Source organism: Parambassis ranga, chromosome 19, assembly GCF_900634625.1.
Source record: "Parambassis ranga chromosome 19, fParRan2.1, whole genome shotgun sequence".
Lineage (NCBI taxonomy): Eukaryota > Metazoa > Chordata > Actinopteri > Ambassidae > Parambassis > Parambassis ranga.
In genome coordinates this window covers 15,876,848-15,904,511 of record NC_041039.1, presented here as the reverse complement: position 1 = coordinate 15,904,511, position 27,664 = coordinate 15,876,848, and the positions used below count along the sequence as shown (strand labels likewise).

At 42.5% G+C, this 27,664-nt stretch overlaps 3 protein-coding genes across 4 annotated transcripts; 2 read left to right on the top strand and 1 right to left on the bottom strand.

Annotated features, from left to right (window-relative positions):
* Nucleotides 1-15,921, top strand: fam107b (family with sequence similarity 107 member B). Of its 2 annotated transcripts, none has more exons than XM_028431295.1 (4): nucleotides 1-203; nucleotides 11,605-11,776; nucleotides 14,345-14,501; nucleotides 14,646-15,921. In XM_028431295.1, exons 2-4 carry the CDS (start codon nucleotides 11,649-11,651, stop codon nucleotides 14,763-14,765), a joined length of 405 nt encoding a protein of 134 aa, XP_028287096.1. In that variant the 5' UTR covers nucleotides 1-203; nucleotides 11,605-11,648; the 3' UTR covers nucleotides 14,766-15,921. The 2 variants fall into 2 exon arrangements, with proteins under 2 accessions (XP_028287096.1, XP_028287094.1); XM_028431293.1 differs by lacking the exon at nucleotides 1-203 and adding an exon at nucleotides 10,574-10,745.
* Nucleotides 15,922-17,088: 1,167 nt separating this feature from the next.
* On the top strand, nucleotides 17,089-19,346 carry LOC114452691 (glycine cleavage system H protein, mitochondrial-like). Its single transcript, XM_028432173.1, has 5 exons — nucleotides 17,089-17,259; nucleotides 17,452-17,534; nucleotides 17,633-17,696; nucleotides 18,107-18,238; nucleotides 18,768-19,346. The coding sequence occupies exons 1-5, from the start codon at nucleotides 17,109-17,111 to the stop codon at nucleotides 18,863-18,865; spliced, it is 528 nt and encodes a 175-aa protein (XP_028287974.1). The 5' UTR covers nucleotides 17,089-17,108; the 3' UTR covers nucleotides 18,866-19,346.
* Nucleotides 19,347-19,368: 22 nt separating this feature from the next.
* Nucleotides 19,369-23,684, bottom strand: LOC114452690 (deoxyribodipyrimidine photo-lyase). Its single transcript, XM_028432171.1, has 9 exons — nucleotides 23,337-23,684; nucleotides 21,854-22,478; nucleotides 21,475-21,786; nucleotides 21,192-21,364; nucleotides 21,014-21,098; nucleotides 20,706-20,938; nucleotides 20,434-20,628; nucleotides 20,110-20,335; nucleotides 19,369-20,025 (listed from the first exon to the last, which is right to left on the bottom strand). Exons 1-9 carry the CDS (start codon nucleotides 23,559-23,561, stop codon nucleotides 19,481-19,483), a joined length of 2,619 nt encoding a protein of 872 aa, XP_028287972.1. The 5' UTR covers nucleotides 23,562-23,684; the 3' UTR covers nucleotides 19,369-19,480.
* Between the last annotated feature and the right edge of the window lie 3,980 nt (nucleotides 23,685-27,664).

Below are 27,664 nucleotides of genomic sequence, written 5' to 3'. Positions count from 1 at the left end.
TGGGTCCTGACTGAGTGTACGTGTGTGTGTGTGTGTGTGTGTGTACGCGCGAGAGAGAGAGCCATTGAACAGTTTCCAAAAGGAGACACACCTCAACCCCAAAGAAGTGATCCGGAGACGCGCCGATGTGGCCCCGCGTCACTTTGTCATTTTAAATAATAAACTACTTGAGTTGGAGAAGTCGCGTCGGATTCGACTTTGAGGTAGGTGTGTGTTTTGGATAAATGTGTGTTGGTGTGTATCTGGAGCTCGTGAGGTTGTTGCTAACAAAAGCAGCACGTTTTAAACACTTCCCGTCGCCACAAACTGCAGGTTTGAAGGATTTACACACTGAAAAGTGGAAGAATAGAGCGCAGCGAGAGAGGGGATGAGATTGCAAAACACAAACTCCTGTTTTCATTGTCTCCTTTTGTTGCAGCGCATGACTGTAGCCGACGGGACAGTGGAGAACAAACACGTTGAGGTTGTTATTCAGCGTGTAGCGACAGTAGTAACGTTTCCTGTGGAGCGGGCTGACAGTAGTGATGGCAGAGTGTACTTTCAGAGCTGAAACCTTTGTTATTCTTTAAGTATCTCTCTGTGTTATGAGGACTTCAGTGTCATGATTAGATGTGATATTTTTTGGCACGTTCTGTGCGCATAATTCACACTGTAGCACAGGACCTGCTGTTTTTCAGCAGCCTACACATGTAACCTTTGTGAGAATAACAACATATTTTATGGAGGACTTGAATCTGAATTCATTGTGTGTGAGTCACACAGTGTGTGTAATGGCACATGGCTTTAGTCAGAGCTGACAAACTGCCCTGTGCTGTCATCAGGCAACTGTCATGTGGAGTGGTGTGTGTGTGTGTGTGTGTGTGTGTGTGTTTAAAGTGTCAACAGGTTTACAAATGTATGGAATTTCTTTCTCTGTCAAACTTTAACAAGACGTCAAACAATCTGGAGCCAAAGGGCTGAGGTGTGTGTGAGTGTGTGTTTTTCCTGGGTGGAGGCGAAGGTGAAGTTTAGCTCATCTGGGCCATCAGATGTGGAGAAGTGACAGAAGCAGGTGGTATGAATGAGGACTGTCTAGGTGCACAGCTTTCAAGAGTTTGTGTGTGTGTAGGGAGGGGAAAGTTCTTGCACATGTGTTAGTCATTTGGAGGGGAGTTTACATCTGTTTTCTGATCTTTGAACCCCCTCCTTCCTTCTTGTCTTTCTCTTACCAGGTCTCTCTCTCTCTCTCTGCTGTCTTCTGTTTCTGGTAAAGGCTGATGCTGTCACTGTGTGGGTGTGTGTGTGTGTGTGTGGTGGGTATTATAACGGAAATGCTGTGCTCCATTATTATTGCACTCAAAGGAATTTAAATATGTGAATGAAATGTCTGAGTTTCCATTCTATAATGGCAAGTGTCCATTAGTGGTTCAGCTACATTTCTCAGATGTATTATTACAGGATCGGAGTCCATGTCAAGTCAGTCACATCCACCTCAAGAAAATCAAGGTGTCTGGGTCAGGTTTGGAATTAGCTACACATCCAGGAGGCGTATAACTAGCGGGCGGCGCTGTGTATGTTGACATTATTATCTCCCTCACCCTGCTGGTCTGTCTGCCTGTGGGCACAAAATCTTCATTAGTCAGCAGAAAGCACTGATCCTTAAGACCGGCGCCGCACGAGACACAGTGTTACTGTGTGTGTTCGACACTCAGGTCCTGGTAGCTCCTGACATTTTGTCCACTTGTAGTGAAAGACTACCTTGTAGCGAATGTTTTTTTTTTTCTTTACCAGGTAATGAGTCCGGTAAACAAAGAGAGGTTTCTGTGCTGAGAGTGGAGTCTTCATGATTTTTACCAAACACATCTCCACTCTGTCTAGTTCCAGCCTGCTACTTTTTATATGTTCAGCATTATTTCCCCACAACTGAAAACCACGGCCTCAGGGCTGTGTATTGTTTTACAAATGTACCAGTGTCTAAAAATCAGGAAATATCTAATAAAGGCTGCTGGTTCAGTGACAGCTGGCTTCTTTTATGAAATAAAATAACCTTTAGAGAAAAGAGCAGTGGATGCTTTTTACATGGGAGACATTGTTCTGTGCGGTTGAGGCCATGGTCTGCTAGTTATACTGGACACCCCATCCCACTATCTGGCAGCAGTGTGAAAAGGTACGATTGGCTGTCACTTCTTGGTCGAATAACTCACTAGTATTTTTTGGCTTGTTTCCATGTGCGAGTAAGCACACAAACAAATGTCTTTTCCAGCTTACCTCGGTCTGTAAATTAGGAAATTCGGCTATATCAGCCACAATATCCATTCCTTTAGCACTGACTGAAGTCAAAGATACAACAGGATGTGGTGCGACTTCTTGTAATCTTGGAGTGTATACGAGGCTCTGCATGGACATCCAGTACCCACCGATATTTGTTGTGTGCATGGGCACCAAGTGCTGTTGAATTAGAAGAGGCCTAGAGTAGCAGAATAACAGCGACCATCAAGTGTTTGCCATTTGTTTCCCCCACTTACACTTGGAATATTACTGCCCCCCTCTGTGCTGGCTGTATAAAACCTTATGATGCAATACAAACACAAGTGATGCAACAGGACAAAGGGGTGTGTTTACTCTGGTTTTGTTGCCATGGTTTTAGATTGAGGTGCAGAGGATTTTGATAGTGAGTCATGTGTATGTGGTATGTCAGACATGAAGAGGCTTGTTTGAGCTAGCTTGGGGCTTAATGTTGATTTACTTAGAAAAGAGATAAGGTGCATGCCAAATACACACACACACACACACGCACGCACCTATGGCTTTCTTAAAGAATCACATTGATTTTCCTGCTGTTATGCTGGAGCTTCAATCACAATAAAACACCATTACTGTGCTGACCACTTTGCAATCTCTGGTCCCGGAAAATAAATGGCAAGCATGCACAGACTCTAAATGTCTTCTTCCTTGTGGCTTGTTAGGTTAAAGTATGGAGAGATCGGGAGTCTGAGCTGCATGTATTGGATTAAGCTCTTTGTAAATCAGTATTAAGATATATGATCCTGTCTTACCATAAACGCAGACAGCAACATACAGACCTAGCTGTGCTGCCTGAATGTATACAGGCTTGGAAAGTTTCATCAAACAATGAAACCACACTCAACTAAAAATATACATGCTTACACTGTACTATGTATTTTGTGTTATGTCAAGCATACGGCATAGGATCAAAACAAAGCCTCTTCATTGGACACGTGCTTCCCTAACTGTTTATGTATTTGTGTGTGCATGGTCAGCTTGCACCCCTGTGTGTCTGTCTGGATAACTAAAGATTGTCTGGTTGCTAAAGGTAACAGTTGTTATTGGGGTTTTCTCTACTGGCATGTAAACAAAGGAGAACCTCCCAGATGCTCCCTGGTGTGCCCTCCAGCCTATCAGATTTGAGATCCTGGCTGGGCTCAGCCAGTAGATGCCGAGGAGGGGCGTGATTCTGCTCCATGCAGGGGGGAAAACAGCAGTAAAGCACAAAGCTTTGAATCTGGAACTGGAACAGACAGCAGAGCGCTAACAAAGACTCTTCCTTTATGAGTAAATGGTACTTCACCCTGCTTTGCCAGACAAATGGCTTTGCCTTTTGGGGCTTTTACACCTCTGTAGAGACAGATATTTAACTGCATTTTGAACGGTATGTGAGAGAATTGTGCCGGCACATGTTTGAATCTCCATATAAGGAGGAGCCATGAGTCCTGTGTAATTTGTCTGTGTAGCATAAATGTGTCGCTCCTGTGCATGTGATGTCATATGTCTCAAACCACCTGTCCTCATCAGATCTATACATACAGGACCATGTGTCGGGGTCAGCTGTTAAAGAGTACAGACCAGCCTTTTGTATTTGACTGACAGGTGTGACCCCAAATGTGCCCCTTCACCAATTATTCAGGACATATGCTCAGAATTTGGTTCGAGTCAGCACTGTGATTTCAAAGTGATCCTCCAAATGTATGTCACCGTGTGAATGTATGGCCAGTAGTGTATGTGCCCAACTGTATATAGGCTGTTGTGCGTTCGAAAGCAATAATCACTGTGCCGTTTCATCACATTCCCACAGCCTGACTCAAACTGTGGTGTCTGTGCCTTTTCAATCCATCCCATTCATTCTGTAATCTGCCTCACCCCGGGGGTCACACTGTGCCGCAGCAGGGCTGTACACGATCCGTGTTTCCATTCAAAGGGACGCTACACAGCTGAACATGATTAAATGAGAGACATCATCTTAACAACACGGTGTGTCAGTAACTCCTTCATTGATCCTGTCAGAACAGGTCTGAATGTTTGCTCAGATTGTAATGACCTCTTTAAAGATAAATATGAAAGCAGTGAAGTTCTCACTCTAATCACACAAGACCAACTACTGAGGGTAGCTGATAGCTGACCCAAAGAGGGCGGTGAAAAATACACAATCACTGAGATTACGACTAACAAACTGTCTTTCAATTGCATTTACATTACATGTCATATGTCAAAGTGGTGGAGCTGCTGTGTATTGTAATACAAGAACTTAGTTTTGCAGAAGTGTATTAGTTAAGGTTCCTCTCCTCAAATTAAACAAATATAAACATGTCTCTTCCTCATTTTCGGCTGGTATTTAGTTGAGATGTTTGATTCCTGGTGATCACACCGTATTTTAATCAAAGTTTGGAGTTTGCTACAGCATGCATACGCATGCATACGCGACATGCATTAGGTGTGTAGTGTGGAGCGTTGGTTGTTGCCATAGTAACTGGATGTCAGCTCGTATTAAAAGAATGAACTCCGACTGGAGAAGCTGCCTCCCGATCTTTATTCATGGACTCCACAGCAAGATAGGAAAACATTACAACAGCGAAGTCTCCTCCAGCAGATATTGGAAAGAATTCCACTCAGCCGAGAATCCGCGATACGTTTAGTCATTGTGCTCCTTACGACCAAAGTAAGCGCTGGAAGAACATAAGGCAGGTTGATTTGCACAGACACTTAAATATGGAATTGTCCAGTTTGTTTGTAATGTTTTTTTCTGCTGCTGTTCTACAGTATGAGTGAAAACATGCACTAGTGTGTGACATATTCCAGTCACAGGTTCATTTGCACAGACACATTTTTTTAACTTGAAATAATCACTGATGTGACTTTTCTGAACTTATTTGTCCTGTTTAATTTTAATGTTAACATGCACTGCTCTGTGGCATTAAGATAAGAACATTTGAAGGACAAAGTTACTTTAAACGTTTGCTTCATTATTATTTTGAAGCAGTTTGTGCATCTGTTATCAATACATATTTGAAACATGGCTGGTTGGTGACTCATCACTACTTACCAGCTTAACCTGTTAGAACGAAGTAGTTAACTTGACTGATGATTTATCAGTATCATTTTAGAACAATGTGGCAATTTAGAGTCAAAAACATTTAAGTGCAATTGTCATCAATTAATCTTTGAATTGATCGTTATCGGCTAAATGCCACAATTAATCGTGATTCATTTTTTTGCCAATGTCGCCCAACCCTATTACAGTAACAACATTTAAAGTTGAGTAAGGCTTGTTAGATACTCCACGAGAACAGAGAAATCCGTTCATACTACACGTCGTGCACACACACACATGCACACACACATGCACACAACATTGAACAATAGGTTTGGCAGACAGTATTGTTTGACCTATGTGGATTCTGCACACCTGAAGCAACTTTTCCACTTCTCCACACTCACCACGCCCACTCTGAAATTCCAGCCAGTCACACAATAGTTCTCGGACACGACCAAGAAAAAAAGTTATGCCTGGATAATGTGTTGAGAACAAGCTGCAAGACCTGCTAAACCAACAACCAGAGAGCAAAAAACAAGTATCTCTGTTCTTGTGGAGTATGTAACAAGCTTAACTGTAACTGTAACTTAACTGGATCCCTTCACTGAAGTCATCCTGCGTTTGACTGGCAGGCAAAGTAATGAGTTTGAATGTTGGAACAGTCCTTGGAGCTGAAAGGGTTCTCAATTAATGACTTCAGTGTTTTAAATATGCGCAGACACATAGCGGCAGGCTAACATCTCATGCCTCCATCCTTTCACTGTGTGGGCGTTTCTGCATGTTTGTGCATCTGTGTTTTATGAACCCTAAAACCCTGATTGTAAATTCCCTTTTCCCCCGCATCTCCCTAGTGACATCATTGTACTGTGGGAGCTGGGTGGGTGCTTTTAGAGGTCAGTACATGATGAGGCCCTCACAATCCCCCAGCTTCTTTCTCTTCTGGAGACCCCGACTCTGAGACAGGAAATACAAAACAGATCTCAACCCCCAAACTCCCCAGCAGACTTTTGAGTTCTCTCCGTCTCTTGTTTCTCCTTCAGTTCATCCATATGTCTTTAGACAAATGCTATAAATGTCGTATTTGTCACACATGTGTGTTGACATGTATTAGCTATAAATTTGAATTTGTAAGAGGGAAACTTACCAAACCATTTTTGTTCTCCTTACTCATGGTGTTTTGTCTTATCCGATCTTACTGACCGATAGTTTTCCTTTGCCTCACTGTGTCAGTTTTTTCTGAGGACAACATTAGTTTTACTTACTCACTAGCCCCGATAAGACAAGAGCAAAAACTGTCAGCATGCAGGCTGTTCTTTTGTAGCATATGATGACTTGAATATGTAGCTCCAAGTGAGTGTGTGCCTCCCTCAATGATTTATGTGTTGTCATGTGGCAGGCTTGTAAATGAGCGTACACATACGTAAATAGGGGCCTGTTCGGGGAAATGATCTCATTGTCACTGCTGTGCTGTTAAATCTGTGTTTCTTTTCTACTTTCTTTCTCTCTCTCTCTCATGCACACACACCTCTCTGCTCTTCCTCCCCCACCCTCAACTGTCAGTTAAAAGCCCATCTATCTCTGTGTTTTAATTAGGGCCTCCCCTCTTTGTGCCTGAATGGATGCTTCATTAACAGAAAGCCTAAGAGATGCACGCTCCGGATCTGTCCAGCTTGTAACACACAGCACAGGGAAAATTGTGTGTTTGAGAGAGGAAGAATGGGGTGTGGGGGTTGCTTTAGGGGTATTGATGACGCAATTTCCCCTGAGGGGTGGACCTCCCATCTGTGATAGGACAGGATCTGGCCAAAAAGAACAAGAAAAAGGAGGGGGGTTATGGGAGAAGGAAGAGGATGTAGGAGGAGAGATTTCTTGTGGTCATGTCATCTTGTCAGCTGATGTTGTATGCGCATGTTTAATAATTATAAAATGACCACTGTACATAAACCGGAACTAGAATCTGGTTTCTCTCACAAGTACTTTCATTAACTTTGAACAGACTTACATCAAAACTGAATGCTAAAGATGCTAAGCAATTTATATCTTTTATGAGTCCGACCGCCTCCTCCGTCTGTGTACCTTTGTGCTGGATACTGGGAGGGTAGGGGGAAGGGGTGTGGTCAGCCATGTGTTCACCACCAATGACAGTTGACAGCCTGACCCCACCCTGAGCAGAGCCCTGGATGCTCTGCTCTGTTTGTGCCTGTATCCAAGCGGACTGTGGGGTCAGGCGGAGAAGCAGGCCACCAGCTGCCTTCATGTTCTCCGTCTCTAAGGAAGGAGCTTACTCGTGACTCATGATGGGCCAAACCATGTCATTATTCAGTGTTTGTTCCACATTTTTATCCAGTCTTTCCGTCTTGGCATTGTTACTTGCAGAAATATGTCTGCTTATTTCCTTTTACTCGCTTCTTGTTTATCACAATAATGATTCATCTTTTGGTAATTGGTTGCTTCTCCTAGAGACTGGCCAGCATCTCTTCTTCTCTTCTTTTGTGCATTTCATGCATACCTTTACAAACTTTCCAATATGTGCCTGCACATAAATAACAGAACAAGGCAAGTACCTGGGATTCCTAAACCTTGAGATATGGTTGAGGTAGTCAACAGCTGAATGTGGGCTGTTTTAATCTCCAGTGCCAGTCCTGTGTTGGACCAATATACTTTCCAAATTCTTGACTCTATACACCCATGAGGGTTTTTGATGTAAATTTAATGCACCCACTAGTGTGTTGGTAGATTAGGAGTAAGAATTCTGGCTGGGAACCAAAAGGCAGTGACCTGGAAGATTCTTTGTGGACCTTATGAGTGGCCAGCACAGTCTTTCTATTATTGTTTTTCCACATTATCCAGTGTTGTGATAGGACTATTAAATGTATCCATGTTAAGGTTGTTAATGAGGGCTTTAGTTCAGGCTGTTTTGTGCTGTCCGCTGGAAGACTCGAGGCGTTGTTGTAAGTCATGCGTCTTAAGTGCTGTGTCACTAAATGAAGTGTGGGTGTTGGCAGGCCTGGAGAAAAAAACAAATGAGAAATGAGTGCGTATTATGAATGCCAGTCTGTGTGTGCGTGTCTTAGCTCCTATAGCAGAGCTGGCCATGATGATGCAATCACTTGGCATGGTACAGCTGCTCTGCCCTCATAACATCAGCCATTCTATCAGCTCTGATGCAGCCTGCCACTGTGGCTTATACTTTTACTCACTGTGCTAACACATGCATCCAATCCCTTCCCCTTTTTAAACTAAAACATTGTCAAATACATCTCATTTTAGCTGTGTATGTCAAGTGTGTGTGTGTGTGTGTGTGTGTGTGTGTGTGTGTGTGTGTGTGAGAGAGAGAGGATGGTGAATGGTGTAACATCCAAAACATAGGGTCTCAGCAGAATTAATAATCTGTTGGTCTGATAGTGTATTTGGACATTTCCTGTTGTTAGCAGCTGTGAAAATGGGACATTTCACAGTAAAATCACAGTCAAACACAGGTCATGAGGACAACAGGGAGACAGTGAGGTAAACAGAGGGAAGCTGTTTATTGTAATTACCTTTGCTTTGTTGCTTTGTTGTCTGACCTAGTTTATTCCCTCTTTTCCATTGTTTTCCACAACTTTCTTCCTATTTTATCCCTGAATGGTTTTTGAACCCTCTTAATGGAACGCATTTTCTCTTGGACATCTCTGAAAAAGGTCTTTTGGAGGCTCATTATCTGTGAGTGTGTGTGTGTGTTTGCCTGTAGTCTCTGCAGAGAGGGCGTGCCTCCCAAAACCAATAAACAAGTGATTTTAATGGGACTCCTAGAACTGCTGTAAGTTGTTCTGGAAAAAAATGCACTTATTTGGAACCTGTTTACATGTTTGGGCAGATAGATGAGATAAAATAGATACATAGATGTTAATATGATCTAATGTACTGCTGCATGTGTTCAAGAGGCTGTCAGTAGGAAACATCTTAAGTCCTTTATCTGACTGTTGCATGAACACGATAACTTAAGTATCTATATTACTCCGTAGTTGTTTGCCTTTACCTGATAGTGTTAAACATACCATCTATACAGCTTTTAAGTGAAACCAGCCGGGACATAAAACAAACCATTTAAAACTACTGGTAATACGTCTGCCTTTAAGCAGTCCTCCAATTTGAGGTTGCAGGTTCCTTTTGAACTCCCTATGTTACTTCCCCTCTCCCCTTGGGGCACAGAGGAAGTAGGAGCAGATGTGTTAAACTAACGGACACTTTGACAACACTGCCCGTCTTAGGAAGTTCCTCTGCCACTCGCTGTTCGGCGTTCACAGACCCACCTTTGATGCACACAGCACGTGTTGGCTCACACGCAGCTTCTGATTACTGACACAAGCTGTTCTTCTTGCCATCGCACATTTACAAGCACAGTCACAGTGTTCTGACTGTGTCACAAAATGTACAGTATACCATGTTCCTCACAACGTAAGAGCCAGTCATGTAGTCCCACGTGATAACAGTACTCCTAACAGATAAAAATGTGTTTTTATTTGTTCTCCAAAATGAATGTTGATTAAAATGCCACCTGAGTTGGCAAACCAGTTTTTAAATGAACCAAACCTGCCAAAGGAACAAAACAGGCAGGATTTTCCATATTGTCAACTATATTGACGGATATAGTATTATGTCTCTTTGTTCTGCACCCTGTGCAGCCAGCTACAGCCCATGTTTATCCTACGCTCCTTTGTTATGTAACTGACATGGTTTAGTTTCAGGGATGCTAAACTGTCGACCTCTAGTGGTGTGCATACTTAATTACACCCATCTCTTGAAGGTATGTTTTGAATCTGAGGACACACTCCCCCCTGCCTTTGTGTCTAGCACGTGCAGTGTAATGCATCTTGGGCGCAGTCAGTTGTGATTGGCTGGCTCAAGATTCCAAACAGCACCCTGTGTTTTCAGTCCTTATCAGTCCGTCCTTATCAGTCACAGACAGGAGAGACCTGTAACCAGGCAACGGTTTGAAATCCTGGGTGCGATTGTGTATAAATGTGTGAGTCATTCCTCACACTGTGGGCACAGAAAAGGGCATAAATAAAAGACTTGTCTCATATGAGTAAACTGTTACCACCACTTTATACTACATATTATTTCAGTAGCAACTTCTGCCTCTGTATTCATAATGGAAATGTTGTGATAACTTGCAGGAGGTGCATTAAAAGTGAGTGGGACAGAGAAGGTGAGGGAGGGAGGAGAGAGAGAGAGAGTGAGTGCGAGTGCGCAGCTATAAAACAGACTTTGAACACCAACCAGCTCAGTCGCAGACAGCTGTGCAGGACAAAGCACCTCTCCTACGTCAGGCTCTGCAGGACACTGATAAAACTGGACAGCGTGTTTTATTAGCTTTTCCTGAAAAATACATTCACGAATAAAACCGCAGAGATGACGACAATGTTCAGATACCCCGTCTTTCCTCATCTGCAGGGTGAGTTTATCCATGATGCAACTTTGTGCTATTTTAACAGGAGATTTAAAAAAAACGGTTTTAAAATGGACGGTTTTAAAGGAAAACAGAGGGAGTTATTATGTTTTTACAACTCCAGATTGAAATGTTTATCATTTAAAAGTCACTCTTCAAAAATAAAGTGCATGTGAAAACACTAACAGATATTTTTAAAGCAGCTTCCAGACAGCATGCTTATTTTCTTAGTGCATATACTCTGGAAGTAGTAAGGATTGTTGAGCAAATGTGCTGTAAATGTCAGTCATGTTTTTGTATCACAGTGGATGAACGTCAAAGGAAGGATGGCTGTATGCAAAAAAATTAAAAACATGCTATTTTCACATTTGCATTCACACTTTTGACATGCAGAATGTTTTCAACCACTCACAATTGTGTAAAGATATTGCAGGAATATGTGCCTATATCTGGAGATTATGAATGGGAATTACTTTTTTAAGGTCATGGGATGATCCTCCAGGTGTTTTAGCAGCTTTGGGAATATTTACAAGATGTTAAAGTGTGCCTCTGCTGTCCTGATTTATCTCTCCTTTATTTTGCATGTGTTTTTATTATATCATCTGGCAGGAGGGTGAAATGTTCTTCTTCACTCACTGTGGAACAATTATGTAATGACAGTGCCTTCATCATCACTGTAGGGACCATTCAAACAACACTTGTGCCAAATAATAAGACAGATGCTCATATTATGGGTTTGAAAGAATTAAAGGATGTTAAAGATATGCAATGTTTGTCTTTCCTTACACGTCCTCGTTTTGTGCACCCGAACATGTGTGCCATAATAACTAAAAGTGTTCTTCCATTTGCTTCTCTGTTTATGCAGATCGGTGTGATCCTGGTCTGTCGTTGTCACCAGGGAGGAGTGTCATGGCTGAGCCAGACTATCTGGAGGGAGACTGTGATGAGCTCATCAAACCCAAAAAGCTGATGAACCCGGTCAAAACGTCCCGTAACCACCAGGACTTGCACAGAGAGCTGCTCATGAACCAGAAGAGGTCAGCAGACAAAAAAAACACCCCTAGATGATTCTTCCTGTTTGTTTCCTGCTTGTGTCGTTCTAATTTTTTTATAGATTACATTATAATTAGCAGCTCTGGTTTTATGGCACATTAACAACCCTGCTGGCTAGATGCTGAGTTTATGATTGGGACCATTATCTCATGTCTATTTGCCATGACAGAGCAGATAATGATGTATTCCATCTTGCTCTCAGTTTGTAGACCATCTTCATGATCATCTGGGAAATAGCATGAAGTTTGTTCTGATGCAAAACTAGTTAAAAAGAGGAAAACTACACAGACACAGTGTCCAGATACACACTAATTTAGTTTCAGCTCCACTAATGGAGCAACCCTGCTGCGTCCCTCTAACTTGTCTTGTATCCATGCAGACTGCACTGACGCTCCTGCAGTGTGTCACTGTGTGTCACTTAAACCACCAGCAGCAGTATTATGTAAAGCTCCGGATATTAAACTTTCATAGGCACTATTATATAAAAACCCTGAGTGCATTAGCTGGTCAGAAATCGGTTATGTAAAGGTCACATACATATATATATATGCTGCGCGGGATAAACACGTTATTAATACCAGGTTTTATCATGCATCAGAGGATTTCATGCAGCTTTTAAGCCTGTGTGTGTGTGTGTGTGTGAGCATCCATCAGTGCGTAAATATACGGGATGCACGATGGGGTCTTGTGATGGCCCTTTTTACACTTTAATTGTTTGTATTTTCGCTCGCCATACAGTGCCGGCAGCTTTGTGCAGCCACTATAAATAGCTACATAAACACACATGGTGTTGACAGCTGTTACATCACAGCAGCATCGCACTGTTTTGAACAGGCCAAAGAGAGAGGTGTTCTTTGAATGATAAAAGCAGAGCATTAAAATGACGGGGATCTGGCCTGGGAGGCAAGTTTAATTTAAAAAAAAAAATAGAAATGATGTTTTCAGGCAAATCTAGTGTGCTCTTATATGGTTAGACATGTTCTGATTGGGCTTTTTATCACAAACAGAAATATAGAAGGCACGCCTGCTTAATGGATTAGTCACAGTGATGATGGTGGGGAGGGTGTGGGTGGATGGATGCATGGATGGATGGATGGAGGGCTGTATGAAGAAGAGAGGAAAAAAAGCATGTTATGTAATCAAGATTACAAAACGGTCTCCTGGCTGAAGGCCATTCTCAGCCTTTGCTACCTTTGCTGCAGTGACCCTTCCTACACACACACACACACACACACACGCAGAGGCAGGCACACATCAAGAGGAATTTCAAAAATTCAGCCACTGAGACAAAGCATTTGATCAGTTGTAGCTACTGATGTGTGGGATTCTGAACACACATTCCTCCCTGTCTGCCAGAGGACGCACACGAGCGGGGGGTGGTGGTGGGGGGGGGTGGTCGGGTAAGGGGTCACCGTGATTATGTAAAGGTAGCTGACTGTGAGAGAGGAGTAGAGTAAGCATCTTTATAGCCTGTCTTATTGCTCTCAGTGACCTTGACCTCCTCCCTCTCTGCAGGAGGGGCTGGAAAACAGCCCGACCCCGACACACCCTCTACGTCTCTGCCTCAGGTCCCTATAAATGCTTTCATAAGACCCTCACTGACATGAAAACAGGCCATTTGACTGCAGCAGTACCTCAGATGAAGTAATGCAGTGTTGTAAATTAACTCCCACTGCATCTTGGAACACTGTGATCCGGGTTATGTAATATTCAGGATTTAATAATGCATTTAATTAAGCTGTTCTTCTTGCTAAACTGCAGTCATGAGTGTTTCCTTTGAAGAACCTGTGCAGACTGAAACAAAAACAGTAGCAACTGGGATCATAAAGAGTTTAAGCTACATTAATGAAGGGTTGGATTTTTGACTAATCACAGTCTCTACTCTTTTACTGCTCTAGTTTTGTTTATGTATGCAACTTAATTGTGCCCTTAATCCTTTGTGGGCTTTGCTGTTTATTGGTTTTTGCCTTTTATAGCCGACTCCATGTCTGTGTTCCTCTCAGTCTTAAGTACGCCTATACCCCCCAGTCTCATCCTCAGCCCCCACCCTTTTCTTCTGTAATTTTGAAGAGCTTGGAACATTACGTAACATTTAGGGTTTTTTTTTTCTGCTCACACTTGACTAAAATGGCTCCATCCTCTTTTCACATCTTGCTACACAAACTTGGGCAGTTGTGTAATCGTCTCATTACTTTTTCCACTGACTTAAGAGCTCCTCCGTGTGAGGAATGTGTTTGCACATACTTGAAGAAAGGCATTTATATTTTATTTTGAGATTGTTTTTGAAATGTTCGTGCCATTTTATTAAATCCTGCTGGCATCATGTTTGCAGATTGGTAAATGTGGAACAATCTGAGATTGGCTCAAAATCAAAGTTTTTCCTGATATGGACATGTCTGTAATCCAGAACATCTAATACAAATCAAACCAGAACCAGGTCACGGTCATCATCTGTTATCCATGAATTTTTATGTCAATCTTCCTCTGGGTGTGTGTTATTGGAGGTTGTTTATTTTAGTAACATGCTGTTTTCACTGATTAATTCTGCACAGGGGTCTGGCTCCTCAGAACAAACCTGAACTCCAGAAGGTTCTAGAGAAGAGAAAGAGGGAGCAAATTCTCAAAGCTCAGAAGGAGGAGCAGGAGGCACATAAGAAAAGGAGCGACCTGGAGATCGAGCTCATGAAACGACAACAGAAACTTGAGCAGGTAAACTTCCACCTAAAAGGTTTCATTTTCTCTAGAGGTCCTAACTTGATGATATGGTTTTTAGCACCTTCTCTCTTTTGGTGTAAGAAGACTTTTAGAATTTGTTAAGTGTGAATCTTCTAATATCCATACCCATACTTGCAGCTGGAGCTGGAGCAACAGAAAAATGAGGAGGAACAGGAGAACACCCCCGAATTTGTGAAGATGAAGAGCAACCTGCGCAGGACCAAGCAGGAGACTGATGGGGAGGAACGAACCACCTAAAAAAAAACACACACAGCATGGGTGCCTGGGGTCTGGCTGACTGTGCGCGTGTTTTTGAGCACAGGGGCGTCAAGAGTGTGTGTCCAAATGAGAGAGAGAGAGAGAGAGAGAGTGTTGTGTCTGTGGTACACGGTGGTGACCTGACCGTGGTCCAAGATGAACATCCTGGCTTTTCCAACCCAGCTGTTCCTTCCTGCAGTGAGGAGAGAGACTTTACAGACTAAAGACCCCCCCGCCCCCCTCCACTGTTTGCCTGCTACGGACTGCCAGTACTCACACCCATCCAGCAGCAGCACACACCCACAGGAGGAACCTAACACAGATACGCTTTTCAGCAGGGGGCGCAAGCAAGCTTCCAACGGAGGGAGAAACAACCAAACACACTCACATACACACACAGACACGGGAGTTTATATCCTTTCTGTTTTCACTCCTTTCTTCACAGCAAGCTGTCGTTTCTCTTTACTGTTTTCAATGTTGTTGTTGTTTTTTCTGTTTGTTTTCATCTTCAGAATCAAAGAAGTCAAAGTGGACACTGGATGGACTCTTAAAGCTGTGTAATGTAAAAGCCAAACAGATGTGCTTTTGTTATTTATGTTTGTAGCTTTTAGCCCAGATATAGGGGGAGGACACTTTTAGTCGTTCTGTATTTTAGTTCGTTTTACTGCATATGAAGCCAGAACAGGGCAAAGGGAGTGTGTGTGTGTGTGTGTGCTTGCGTGAAACATTAAAGTTTGCTTTATTTTTTTTTTCATTCTAAACATGCCATTTCCTCAGCTAATGCAATTTTGAGCAATAGTAGAACTCCCAGGCATGAGAGTGACCTTTCTTTATATATTCTGTTGTTTTGTATTAATAAAAGTGTTACTAAATAAGTAATTTAAGGTTTTGTTTGTTTGGTAATAAGAAACCCTGAGCTGTGTGATCAGTCCTTGTGTGCTTTTTTTTTTTTTGAACAAAGACTCCTCCTGGCTCCTGGATCCTCTTAAACTTTATCACTTCAGTATTTTGTCCTTGATTTTAATGAAGCCATAGATTTAGATAATATAAATTGTTAATTTGAATTAACTTAATCGGTGTGTATTCCAGTCACATTTAAAAACAAATCCAAAATGGTCACACATGGTTAAAAAAAAAAAACTGTGATAACTTTGGATGTTAAAGTGCACATTTATGAGTTATTTAAATATATCACACAAGAAGGGTCCAACATTCTGCTTTGTCGATCTAAGAGGAGATGACTGTTTATTCTCATGGGAAAAAATGATTTATAACAACGTAACCATGTGTTCCTCTCCAGTATCTTCTTTTAAATAAATGTAATTTTAATTTTAAAACCTTGATTTTTTTTTTCGTTTTGTGTATTTGTGTGTGGTATTTGTTTCTACATGGAAGATGATGCAAAAAAACAAACAAACTGCAAGACAGTGATTATATCGAGTCATCACTGTGATGACCTTAGCTTATGTAGTCATGTTGTTTTACCAATATTACAGCAGATGTTGGGCTTAATTGGGTTTGGTTAGGTCACAGCAGTTTTTGACAGATTTAAAGATTTTGGAAGTATACAGTACTATACACTGAATACAGCGTAGCCTGTGCTATGGGTAATTGCTCTGCAGTGGAGTTTGAATGAAATTTGGGATGATGCCAATTTTAAGTGGAGGTACACCGTATATGACTCTAAATTGCACATAGGTGTTAGTGTGAATGGTTGTTTGTCTGTGTATGTTTCCCTGTGATGGACTGGTGACCTGTCCAGGGTTTACCCTGCCGCTCACCTGTGGATAGCTGGGATAAGCTCCAGCCCCAGGATATCAGTTATTTTAAATGGATAAATGATAGCATTAATATTTAACTTCCTGGTGATGAGATTTGCACTCTTCTGGACAAACCTGCTGAAATGTAGTTTACAGAAAACAGCAACATACAGATATCTGATTGCTTCGGCTATATCAGCTGATAGTAATCGCTGTTAGTTGCTGTTATGTGGTAACAGCATGCCATATAATTTGTAGTTTTTTTTTAATTTTTTGCTGTATTTAATTATATTCAACTGCCATTGTTAGTTCAAGTTTTATGGTGGCTGGTAAAGGTTGAATAGCAAGAAAATTAATAAGCCATTCAATAAATAAATGTTTGGTGATTAAGACAATTCAATGAATCATCCCAAGAATGTCATAATTAAAGAAAAGTAATAAAATGCAAACAAACGATAAAAGGTTTGTCAATAATCTGAACAGTGGAGGGCAGTAAACGCCCCTTCTGCCCCCTAAAAAAACAAAAAAAACAACGAAGAAGAATTCGACCCGTGCGTGTCCTCCTCATCAATGAGCGACAAAGATGGCCGCCTGTGGGATGTTCCGTTCTCTGTCTTCCAACTTTTGTACAGTTTTGCCTTTACTTGCTCGTTCGGCCCCGCTTCCTTCACTGCACCAGGCATCGAAAGCTTATTTCAGAAGAACGCTAGCCTCCTCCAGCCGGTTATCAGCAGGTACTCTGCAGGGCGAGGGGGGTTTGGCTAACAAGAGGGTAACATAGCAAGAGGGTAACATTAGCTAGAGAGAAGGACACGATAACGACGCTACCGCTGCTGCATGCCTGTCTTGTATTCCTCGCTTGTGTCACACACATTACGGACTTTAAACTCATCTTTGTGTTTCGATGTTGTTGTGTTGCCTTGCAGCACTTAAATTCACAGACAAGCACGAATGGATTCGAGTAGAAGACGACGGCATTGGGACTGTCGGTATCAGCAAGTTTGCACAAGTAAGTTTCTTCTATGCATTTCATCGGCCATCAATGATGCAAACACATTAATATTTGAATGTTTTCCGCTGCCTGACCGTGCTGTCCTTCACTCGCAGGAGGCTCTGGGAGATGTAGTTTACTGTGGACTGCCAGAGGTGGGAACACAGCTGGCTCAGCAAGGTATGGACAAGAACACATTTGTCAAGTATTGTTATCTAGATGGATTAAAAAGCTAGGCAATTTAGGGCAAATGCCACTTTTTTCAACTATGGTACATTTTTTAAATTTCTAAATTTCATAAGCTGTAAACAGTGTTTTCTTGATTGATATTATTCATGAGACAACAGCCAATGTCAAAAACCCTGTTCTATGCAGTTTGTAAATTCAATCCTGTTTTATTTCAACCTGACAGTGTCACAAAAGTATAATGCAGAGTAAACGGTGGTAGCTTTGTAGGTTTAAAATATATATTTTTTAAATTTAAATCAATTTTTTATGCTTTCTTTTTTGGCTTCTCAAAGCATGAATGTTTTTGCCTTACTCAAAAATTGACTAAATGCTGCATTTGTTTCTAACCTCAACCATCACAGATGAGTTTGGAGCTCTGGAAAGTGTTAAAGCAGCAAGTGAGCTTTATTCCCCCTTGACTGGAGAAGTTGTGGAAGTTAATTCACTACTGGCAGACAACCCTGGCCTGGTCAACAAATCTTGCTATAAAGATGGTAAGCACACATATACAATGCATTGTCCAGTCCTGCATGTCGGTTAAAAAACAGTAAAGCATGCTTGTATCTGTCAGCTAAAATGTATTTTGTACAATAGATATTATTCTTAAAAAGCATTTTTACTTACTTACAATTTTACAATTTTAAGTAATGGATTGTGAAATTCAACCTCTGGACAGTAGATGGCAGCAATGTAGCATAATATAAATCAGTGTTCTAAAGACGTACAAATTGAAGCTGTTGTATGATTACATTGTGCATGGTGTTTCATATACAGTTCTTTAGTTTGGGAAATTGAACCTTGTATTTAGCAAATGGACCATCTTTACACTGGATCCACAATTAACTGCATTCAGTGTTAGCCTTCCCTCTTAAATAGCAAACATATTTAATGCTTGAATCTTTTCATGTCATCTAGACTGTGTAGTTCAGATCAACTAGTGTTAATGTGGTGTTAAGAATGGTTCTTTTAAACTTTTTTAACCGTCTGGTCCTTTACAACCTAATTTTAACCTATTTATCACAGGTTGGTTGATGAAGATGACCATTGCCAACCCTACTGAGCTTGATGCTCTCATGGATGAAGCAGCATATGAGAGATACATCCGCTCCATTGAGGACTAACCTAACACCTCTTTAATAAGTGCTACGTTCAATCTCCTTTTTCCAAACACTGCTGGCAGGGAGATGCATGAGATGTGCCTGTGGATGACGACGCAATGCTTAGGATCCACCAGTGGAGCTCTAATAGCTCCAGGTTGCTGACCTGCCAGTGTTGTAGAGCTGTGAACTTTAGGAATCCTTTATCTACTGTTGAAGACTGACTTTAGGGGACCTGCCAGTCTCTGCATTGACTAAACATCCAGTGTTGAGATCTTGCAGCCTCAAACCTTCAATCAGACAAGAGACTGAGACTCACTGTCAGTAGATTAGTTTCCAAGTTTTTCAATCAAAGCTTGAAAACTTGAAACTTCTCCTAGAACACTGTTAGACTTAAGCACTTTGGTCTTTATGGTATTATTAATAATGTTGGTCTACACTGCATGTATGACAGTTAAACTGTGGACATGGGACCTGTAAAATAGAAAATAAACATTTCCTTACACTCAGTTTTTTTTACTCATTTATTTCACATAATTCAGACCTGAGATTATTAATATGTAAACGTCATTTCAGTCAATATGACTCCACAGTCTTCAGCAAACTCAAACCTTAACCTGGTTAACCTGGATCTCTGGTTTATCTCGGTGAAGTGACTGCACCACCAGGTACTACAGAGAACTGGTCCTTAGCTGTTGGAGTTCGTCGGGCCCGGCCTCCAGGTGAAGGAGCTAAAGGAAGTCCTTCCATTCTGCGATAATTTTTCTCTTGCCTCTCCTTTCTCTGAGTTCCTTCATGCATCACACTGGCAGTGAAGTCTTTCTCGTTAAGGAAAGCGATGGTCTCGTCCCTCCTTCGATTTACGTATCCTTTCAGAACAGCATTGTAGGGGTTGGAAGCGGCATCTCCATCTGGATCTTCAAGCTGGTGTTTGAATTCCATGCGTGTGATAACGGGCAAGAGGAACTGCTTTCCTTCTGTCACCACAGCCCCATCGCTGTGTGATAAGCCTAGAGCCTCGGAGACCAGGCGTGGAGGCAGAGGCACCAGGTCACAGCCTGAGTGCTTATCCACGTACTGTCCAAACTCTCTACGCACCGAAGCTACATCTTGCAGAGAACGGGTCCTCCGTTCTTCAAGGTCTGTAATGATTCGCTGTGGGTATGTCTGTCCGAACACCACACCTAAAACAGAGACAAAAGACAGCCATGATAAGAGGAACTGTTTATAGCATGTTTCAACACAGCAGTAGCTGGTGCTATTCTCACCTGCACGTCGCAGCATGGATGCTGGACACTTCCAGGGTCTGTGAATAAGTTCATCGGGCAGATCAGTAAGTTCAGGACACCATTTCCTGACATAGCTGCCATAGGGGTCACAGGTCATGGCTGCATCAACAGGGTGCATGACAAAGTTCCAGTGATCCAGGCCACACATGCCCCCATTCTGCCACATCATAGCATCTATAGCAACATCTGCATCCACCAGGGTGTCCTAAACACATGTACACGTTGGAACACAGTCAGCGCCTGGTACTTGTTATCCTGTGTTTGTTAAAATCTATGAGAGTTCTGTGTGCATACACATCTCACCTGGAACCAGCGATACCCCTCCTGCCAAGGCAGATGCAGGTATGCTATAAGAAAAGATGCCACCACATGTCTCATGTAATTGTTCATCCAGCCTGTCAGCCACAGCTGTCTCATTGCTGCATCAACTAGCGGGTAGCCAGTTTTACCTCGCTGCCATGCCTTCAGATGGCCACGATCAGTGCTCCACCGCAGAGCCTGCAAATACCAGTGGGTGAGTCATTCTTTATTAATAAATATCATTCTTCAGAGTATGTTACAGGCCTTGAATCAACCTTGTAGGGAGGTCTGAGAGATTCCCAGGGGAGGTCGGGGAACAATGTTAGCTGCCAGTAAGCCAAATCTCTCCATGCCAGCTTGCGTTGGAACTTTGGGGGTCGACAACGTGCTTCCCTGGCATCCCACAACAGCCAGCGGGGGCTGAGCTGACCAAAGTGGAGGTAGGGTGACAGGCAGCTGGTGTTTGGAGCATCTGCCCTGCCAGACTCTTTTTCATACCTGTACACACCTAATAGAAATGGGAGTAATCATTCAGTGCCACGCTTCACTCCAATTAATGTTTCCAAAGAGCAGGGTGCCTCACCATCCTGCAGAAAGGTCTCTAGCCGAGCATGTGCTCCTTCTTCACTAAAGTCCCAGGACTTTCGAATGTTAGCTGCCCAGTCAATCTGAAAACCAATAAACATATTGAGGTCGGCATGAACCAGTCTTACTGTACTCTTTAACTGTACTTGGAACACTGCCTTGCTTGGGTCACTAACCGCTGTGCCATCCTTTCTGCGGGGCATGCGGGCCAGGCCTAGCGTGTCCAAAGAGACTCCCTGCGGCCAGTGGGCAGGTGAGGGGAGAGACCCTGGGGGGTCCTGGGGAATTCCAACTGTAGGCCCTGGGTTCTGTCTACAGCAGCTCATGAAGTGAGACACTGACCCTATTCCTACATCACAGAAAAAAACAATTGCATTTTGTTCAATTGCAATTTAGCTTTGAGTGCAAACATCTTTTCAGCTGTAAGTATATTCAAGAAGCTTAGAACATGTGACTAACCTCGGAGTCCAACACCCTCAGTGCTAACAGCGTAAGGATCTCTGAGACAGTAAGAGTGGAACATCCTGCATTCAACACTTTCTTTCTGCAAGGCTGACACCACCACATCATCCCTCTCTTTTAGCCAGGGCTCATACAGGGCATTCGCCAGCACTGTCTTTGCCCCAGTTTCCTTTATCAGCTCTTTAAGTGTATGCAGAGAAGATCCAGCCTCTTTTCCATGTCCATTTGCTTTAAGTAAGACAAGGTGGCTGCCAATGTGCTCCAAAGATGAACAAAAACATGACAAAGCCTGATGAAGCCAGTATTTACCTGTTAAATAGGACATAGTTAGACAACTGAGACTTTATGATAATCACTGATACTGTGAGCAACTTACAAGCTCCTCCCATAGCCACTGTAACCCCTGGTCCCTCCTCCTCCTCAGGGCTCCAGATGAAGACAGGAATAACAGGTGAACCTAGCTCCAGAGATGCAGTGAGCGCAGGGTTGTCACACAGTCGCAAATCCCTTCTGACCCACAGCAATACTGGCAGTGCTGCTGATGGAGAACAAGGCAAACCTACATGCTGCTGGCCAACAGCTTTGCGTCTCCGCCGCCTGTTCTTATAGCGTTTGGGTTTCTCAGATTGATTCACAGCACTCTCCGCCTTTATTTGCTCACTTGTATCTTGCTTGGCAGAATTTCCTGAGTCACACAGAGTCTGACCTGTCCCACAGGTCTGATTGTGATGGTTGTCAAGATGTGTGCTGTTCTGGAGTTTAATCTCTCGTTCAGTTTGTGTTGTGCATTTCTTGCTCCAGGCTCCAGTTTGTGCCGCATAAATATTTTTCTTCCATCCATCCTGAGACCTGGACTCTAACTTTAGATGATCTAAGCTGCTCTGTGAAGGTCTGTCTCCTGGCTGCAGAAGTTGGGACTCCTGTCTGGGGGTTGATGGCTGTTGGTCTTTCACTTCCAGTAGAGAGAGAGCTAAAGCGTGTTCCAGTTCATCATCTTCAGTCTACAATTTAACATAAGAACCGTTAGTAAGAACAGCCTATTCTGTGATCAGTTTGTATTATTGACAATTGAGACACCAAGTGAAGGACTTGTTTTTCCTCGTTTGTTCTTATAAGTTCTCTTTTCTGAAGGTTCCTAACACAACTTAAGGCTGACCCCCTTAAGTCACTTTTGGGGAATGAGAATGGAAAAACTGTATATTTTTTAACACTATTTTATTAACACTGGTGACTGCAAGGGTAGATTAACACTTTCAAAAATGTCTAAACCACAATAATAATCCAGCATTCAGAGTCCAAAAACCCGGATGTACTAGATTTTAATCATTGCTGATTGATTGATTGGCACTTGAATGGCTGGTTGGATGAGAGCATGCGTAAGCAGGTGCACAGGTGTTTCTAATGAGCTGCAAGAGGGCAGTGCGCAGGTAGGGCTGGCTATTAGCTAATTTACTGAAGTTTACAGCTAATTACAATTACAATCAATTACAGTAAGGATGAATTGATGATCGGATATTTTCCTCAGAAGTAAATGTCCTTGAGTGCTGGTAAAAACTGTCAAAATAGTAAGTCAAAATTAGAGCAAAGGTCTATTTCCGCTAACTAGCTGCACAGCTAGCTAAATAACTAGCTCGCTAACGTGTTTGTTAGCTAACACGAAAACTTAACTTGCAAGTAAAGTTTTGTTTTTCGAAGCTTTTCTAAGTTTAGTATTAATTTTGCCTTTAAGAGGTAAGTAGACTAGAACGCTCATCTGTGATTGTCATTAATAAAATACATTTTTATGTTTCGTTATTTTTTAAACCACTTTGCAATCCAGGTGTTAAATATACCGTGTATTTGCGTGTCTCAGCACTTACATTTGAAAAATATTCCTGGTAGATGGAGACGAGGATGGAGTGCTGGGACCTGTTGCCCGTAGACAGAGGCTGGATGAGGGACAGAAACTGTGACCTGGTCTCTTGGTGTCCTAGGAGAGACAGACATATGGCAAAGAATCCCTCTGGATCCTCCCGTCCCACCAGCACCTCTCTGAGCACCGCTCTCACCGTCGCTTGGGCAGCAGCAGTCGCTGACGGAGGCATCTTTTAGAGAAAGGTGAGTATAAATTATAGCAATAAATGCTGTCAAAGTTAAAAGCTATGGCATAAACTCCTCCACGTCCTCACACACTCCCACCGCCGGTTACCAAACAACAGCTGTTTTGCAGTTACACAAGCCATGTGTTGGTGTTTTGTAACCTGCACAGCTGTAGAGTTGTAATGGGTCAGAATCACCAGTAGGGGATGTACAAACCTAATATATGGGGAGTCATGTAAACCCCCATCAGTGTTTGCTTTCTTTCTCAGCATGTGAGTAACACATGGGATTCCTTGTTTACATTTCATTAATATGACATTATGGTGCATAGATATATAGATTTTCCATGATAGATTTCAGCTTGTCTTTGCATCTGTCTTCCTTCTAATCACCCATCTTAACAAATCCTTCCTGTGAGCAAAGATGTTTCATGACTGGGGTCCCCCACAAGCAAAATCCAATCAAAGATCCCTAGATCAATTAGACGTGATGTAAAAATGAAAATGGGGGCATCTGCCTTAACATAGTATTTCTGTAGTTTTTACATAGCCTTCATCTTGACAGGAATGTGGTCCTTTTCAAGTGCACCCTGTGAAGTGAGACTGCAAAACAAAGCCAGGAGACACTGTACCCAGCAGTGAATCTTTAATCATGTTCTATGCTCATGCTGTTGAAGTGTTGCTAAGTAATTGATTTTTTTTAATGAGACCATAGATACGCTTTTGAATATGCACAGTGGGAGACAATGGTTTGTGACATTTGTGGACTAAACTCTTAAAATACTTTGTATAGACTTCACTGGAAATGAAACAAGAACAAATCCTGTTTTGTTCACGCTATACTCAAGTATTCAACTAGAATGTGACTCCAGGCTTCAAACACAAGGACAGAGGGTCTCCATTATTATGTGAAAAGTAGACAGAGTGTATGAAAGGAATATGTGTTGAGTGCAGTGGTATGTGAGGAGGGCAAGACAGAAAGAGAGGAAGAGAGAGAGATTGAGAGAGAGAGAGAATCAATAGTGTTTAGACAGAGAAGTGGAGTCTAAGTGTGTGATCAATAGAGAGCAGAGAGGAGAGATTAGCTGCTTTTCTCTCTCAAACTAACACTGACAAATTGGTGAATTGGTGTATCGGCCCTTGGGCTAAACGGATTGACCTGCTGTTTCCATGTTCTACCGTGTACTGTCAATAAAGATCTCCGTTCATTGTGGCTCTCAATGAAGACAGTGAATGAAACACCAGAAGCGAGGAAAAAACGGGGAAAGGAAGGAAGGAAGGAAGGGAAACGGAGAAGTAAAGGTGGATGAGCAAGAAGTGCGGCCCAGGTGTCCATGTAGCCACGATAGTTACGAAATATCTCCACCTCTGTCTCATTAACGCGTACACGCGCACTCACATGTGCATCCTCGTGCACACTGTTATAAAACCATAATAACGTCTCCAGGAAAATTAATGGAAAGACAGATTAAAAACTAAGTGAGGAGAAACGGGCCACTGGTGTAGCTATTTGCAACTCATAAATCATTCTGACACACCCACGCGCATGTAGACACACGCATAGACACACAGACACACACACACACACGTACTGTAATTAACCACAGGCTATTTACTCTCTCCTGCTGTAAATTAGACATGCAGACACAGTTATTACATTAGGGGGATCTGCCATGCAGAATGCTAACAGGAGGAGGAGGGGGGACACACAACAACTGGCTCATACAAACATAAACACACACACACAAACACACATACATACGTGTACACAAGAAAGAGGGTATGGAAGAATCATAGACTGACGGGAGTGAAAATGAAGCTGCAGCACAGAGAATAGGGGCCCCCAGCTCTTTGTTCCCTGCTGCATTTCATTATCTGAAACGCCAGCCAACACACACGACACACACACAACGCACCTCCCCCTTCCCTAAAGCTGTCTGCTTCCACTCCATGCACACAGCACAAAAAGAGAGGAAAATAAGAGATACTGCGTCAGTGCCATTCATTGGCATCTGGACTCGGTCATGACAAGAATGTCTGCGTGGTCATCCTTAGAAAATCAGCTTGTCTCGAAGCTGCACTGTGTTGACTGGTTCCCTTCAACCTGTGCTCACTGAAAGCACTATTCTATTTTAAGCAGAACAATAGGAGATGAGGACTTGATTAAAGCCTGTATTGATACTCTGTCTTGTGTAGCTTGTCTCAATTTAGTTCATCTAAAGTTTTTTCTATTTGTGTGTGTGTCCTCTTGTTCCCCCTGCCTGCCTCACCCCTCTCTGTCCCTCTGTTTTCCCACGGTGATCGATAGCTCATTACAATCATTGACTGTGGCTCATCAGCACCTGTTAAGGTCTGAAGAGACAGAAAAAGTGCATGTGTGTCTGAGAGTGTGTGTTTTGTGATATAAGGCGATTGATAAATAGACAGATTGGATGTGAATGGAGGTGAAGTTTGACATTTGAGTGTTTGTTTTCTGATTCACATCCATTGCTGCAGGTGTCTAGTTTGTCACTGCTTTATGGTTCGTGGTCTTGGGGAACATCTTATTATGCAACTCACGTGGGTACTATGGTTTGTTGCTATGGTGATTGCCAAGGGAGCTAGAGTATTATAGGTGTTTATCCTAGACAGGAGCAAGGCTACACTCTGTCTATCAGGACACGCTTCAATTTACCACATGGTTTGGACCACACATTAAGATCAACACAGTCACAGAGCGACAAAGGGATAACACAGAAAAAACACAGTCAAGTGTGGATGTGATTTAGTGGATAGATTATTCAGTATTCATATTCCTGGAAGAAAGGACCTTGTTCAAACACTCAGTTGTTGGTTTAATGCGTCACTGCAGGGTTTGTTTTTGGATAGGACAGCCTGTGATTCAAAAGAACCAAACAGTGAACGGAGAGAGAGCCTCTGAGAGACCATTAGAAGCTGCAGACCATGGTTAAATGCAAGGAGAAATCTGTAAAGGAAAAAAAAAGACACAATAAAAGAGACAATAGTAGGACCTTAACATGTCCCTCATGGATTCATTCACAGGATGTGGTCAAAGAAAAGAGGAAAATCGGCATAAGAGTATGAAGTTTAAAGGAAAGGGGGATATAAATAGAATGAATACAATTGAGGAGTGAATAAAGACACGTCTCTCAGTCCATGCATAAATTACACACATCATTTACATATTCATTATGTTTTGTGTTCTAATGAGAGTATTTGCTTAATAGCTCCACCACCACTGGCAGCTTTTGTTTGACACTAGAGAATTTAAAGAGAAGAGTCCAGGGGAAAAAAGAAGAAAAAAAACAAAGGCACAAGGGTCATCTTGGAAAAGTGGGAGAGGTCAATGGTACACAATCAGTTTTACTGATAATCATACCAATCATTTTGCTGTCTAGTGTTTGTGTGTGAAGCACAACCTGCTCAAGGCTCTTAGAGATGTGAAATGAAGCACACATGATGGGGGCTGGTAAAAGTTAATTAAAACAACACAGGCTTTCTCCAAACTCAGGGCTCTCTTCGTCCTTCTCCTCTTGTCTCAGTGGAATAAGTAACTGCTGCTTTAATTACCTACTGAGCAGAGCAGTCACTGAGAGCATTCCTTCAGGTGCCAAAAAACGTCTGGCAGTTGACGAGAAGTCGCTTTCTCGCGGCATGCCTTCAAGGAAATAAAAGTTGTGTACGAGTCAATATTGTTTGGTGTATAGACTTGCAGCATTAAGGGGTAAATGATTTAGAAAACGACTGAATGAAATAAGGAAGGAGAGGGATGGAAAAGTAGAGACAGGGGGAAGGGCAACACAGGGATGAGCTACAAATGAGAGCGATGGCGGTGGCAGGTTGGCACAGTGCCATCCAGTCAGGACTTGAGCGGGGCGGGCATGGGCATGGGCGAAGGGGCGAGGAGAATAAGAATGAAAGAGGAAGCGAAACAGTCATCCATACTGCAACCATGGTGCCACCTTGGCACAAGCATTAAGGGGCATAACATACCAGGAGACTGGGCAGAGAAAAGGAAGATTGAAACATATCGGGGACAGTGAAGGATAGTAGAGAGTAAAATACAAGCAGACACGATGACTCAGATGTAGATGGAAGAAGGAGATAGC

Coding starts and splice junctions, on each gene's coding strand:
- fam107b (XM_028431293.1), top strand. CDS start 10,703: ATGACGACAATGTTCAGATACCCCGTCTTTCCTCATCTGCAGG. Junction 10,746..11,604: donor CGTCTTTCCTCATCTGCAGG/GTGAGTTTATCC, acceptor CTGTTTATGCAG/ATCGGTGTGATCCTGGTCTG. Junction 14,502..14,645: donor GACAACAGAAACTTGAGCAG/GTAAACTTCCAC, acceptor CCATACTTGCAG/CTGGAGCTGGAGCAACAGAA.
- LOC114452691 (XM_028432173.1), top strand. CDS start 17,109: ATGGCCGCCTGTGGGATGTTCCGTTCTCTGTCTTCCAACTTTTGTACA. Junction 17,260..17,451: donor CTCCAGCCGGTTATCAGCAG/GTACTCTGCAGG, acceptor GTTGCCTTGCAG/CACTTAAATTCACAGACAAG. Junction 17,535..17,632: donor GTATCAGCAAGTTTGCACAA/GTAAGTTTCTTC, acceptor CTTCACTCGCAG/GAGGCTCTGGGAGATGTAGT.
- LOC114452690 (XM_028432171.1), bottom strand. CDS start 23,561: ATGCCTCCGTCAGCGACTGCTGCTGCCCAAGCGACGGTGAGAGCGGTG. Junction 21,365..21,474: donor TGAGGGTGTTGGACTCCGAG/GTTAGTCACATG, acceptor TCTGTGATGTAG/GAATAGGGTCAGTGTCTCAC. Junction 20,336..20,433: donor AGGGGTATCGCTGGTTCCAG/GTGAGATGTGTA, acceptor ACATGTGTTTAG/GACACCCTGGTGGATGCAGA.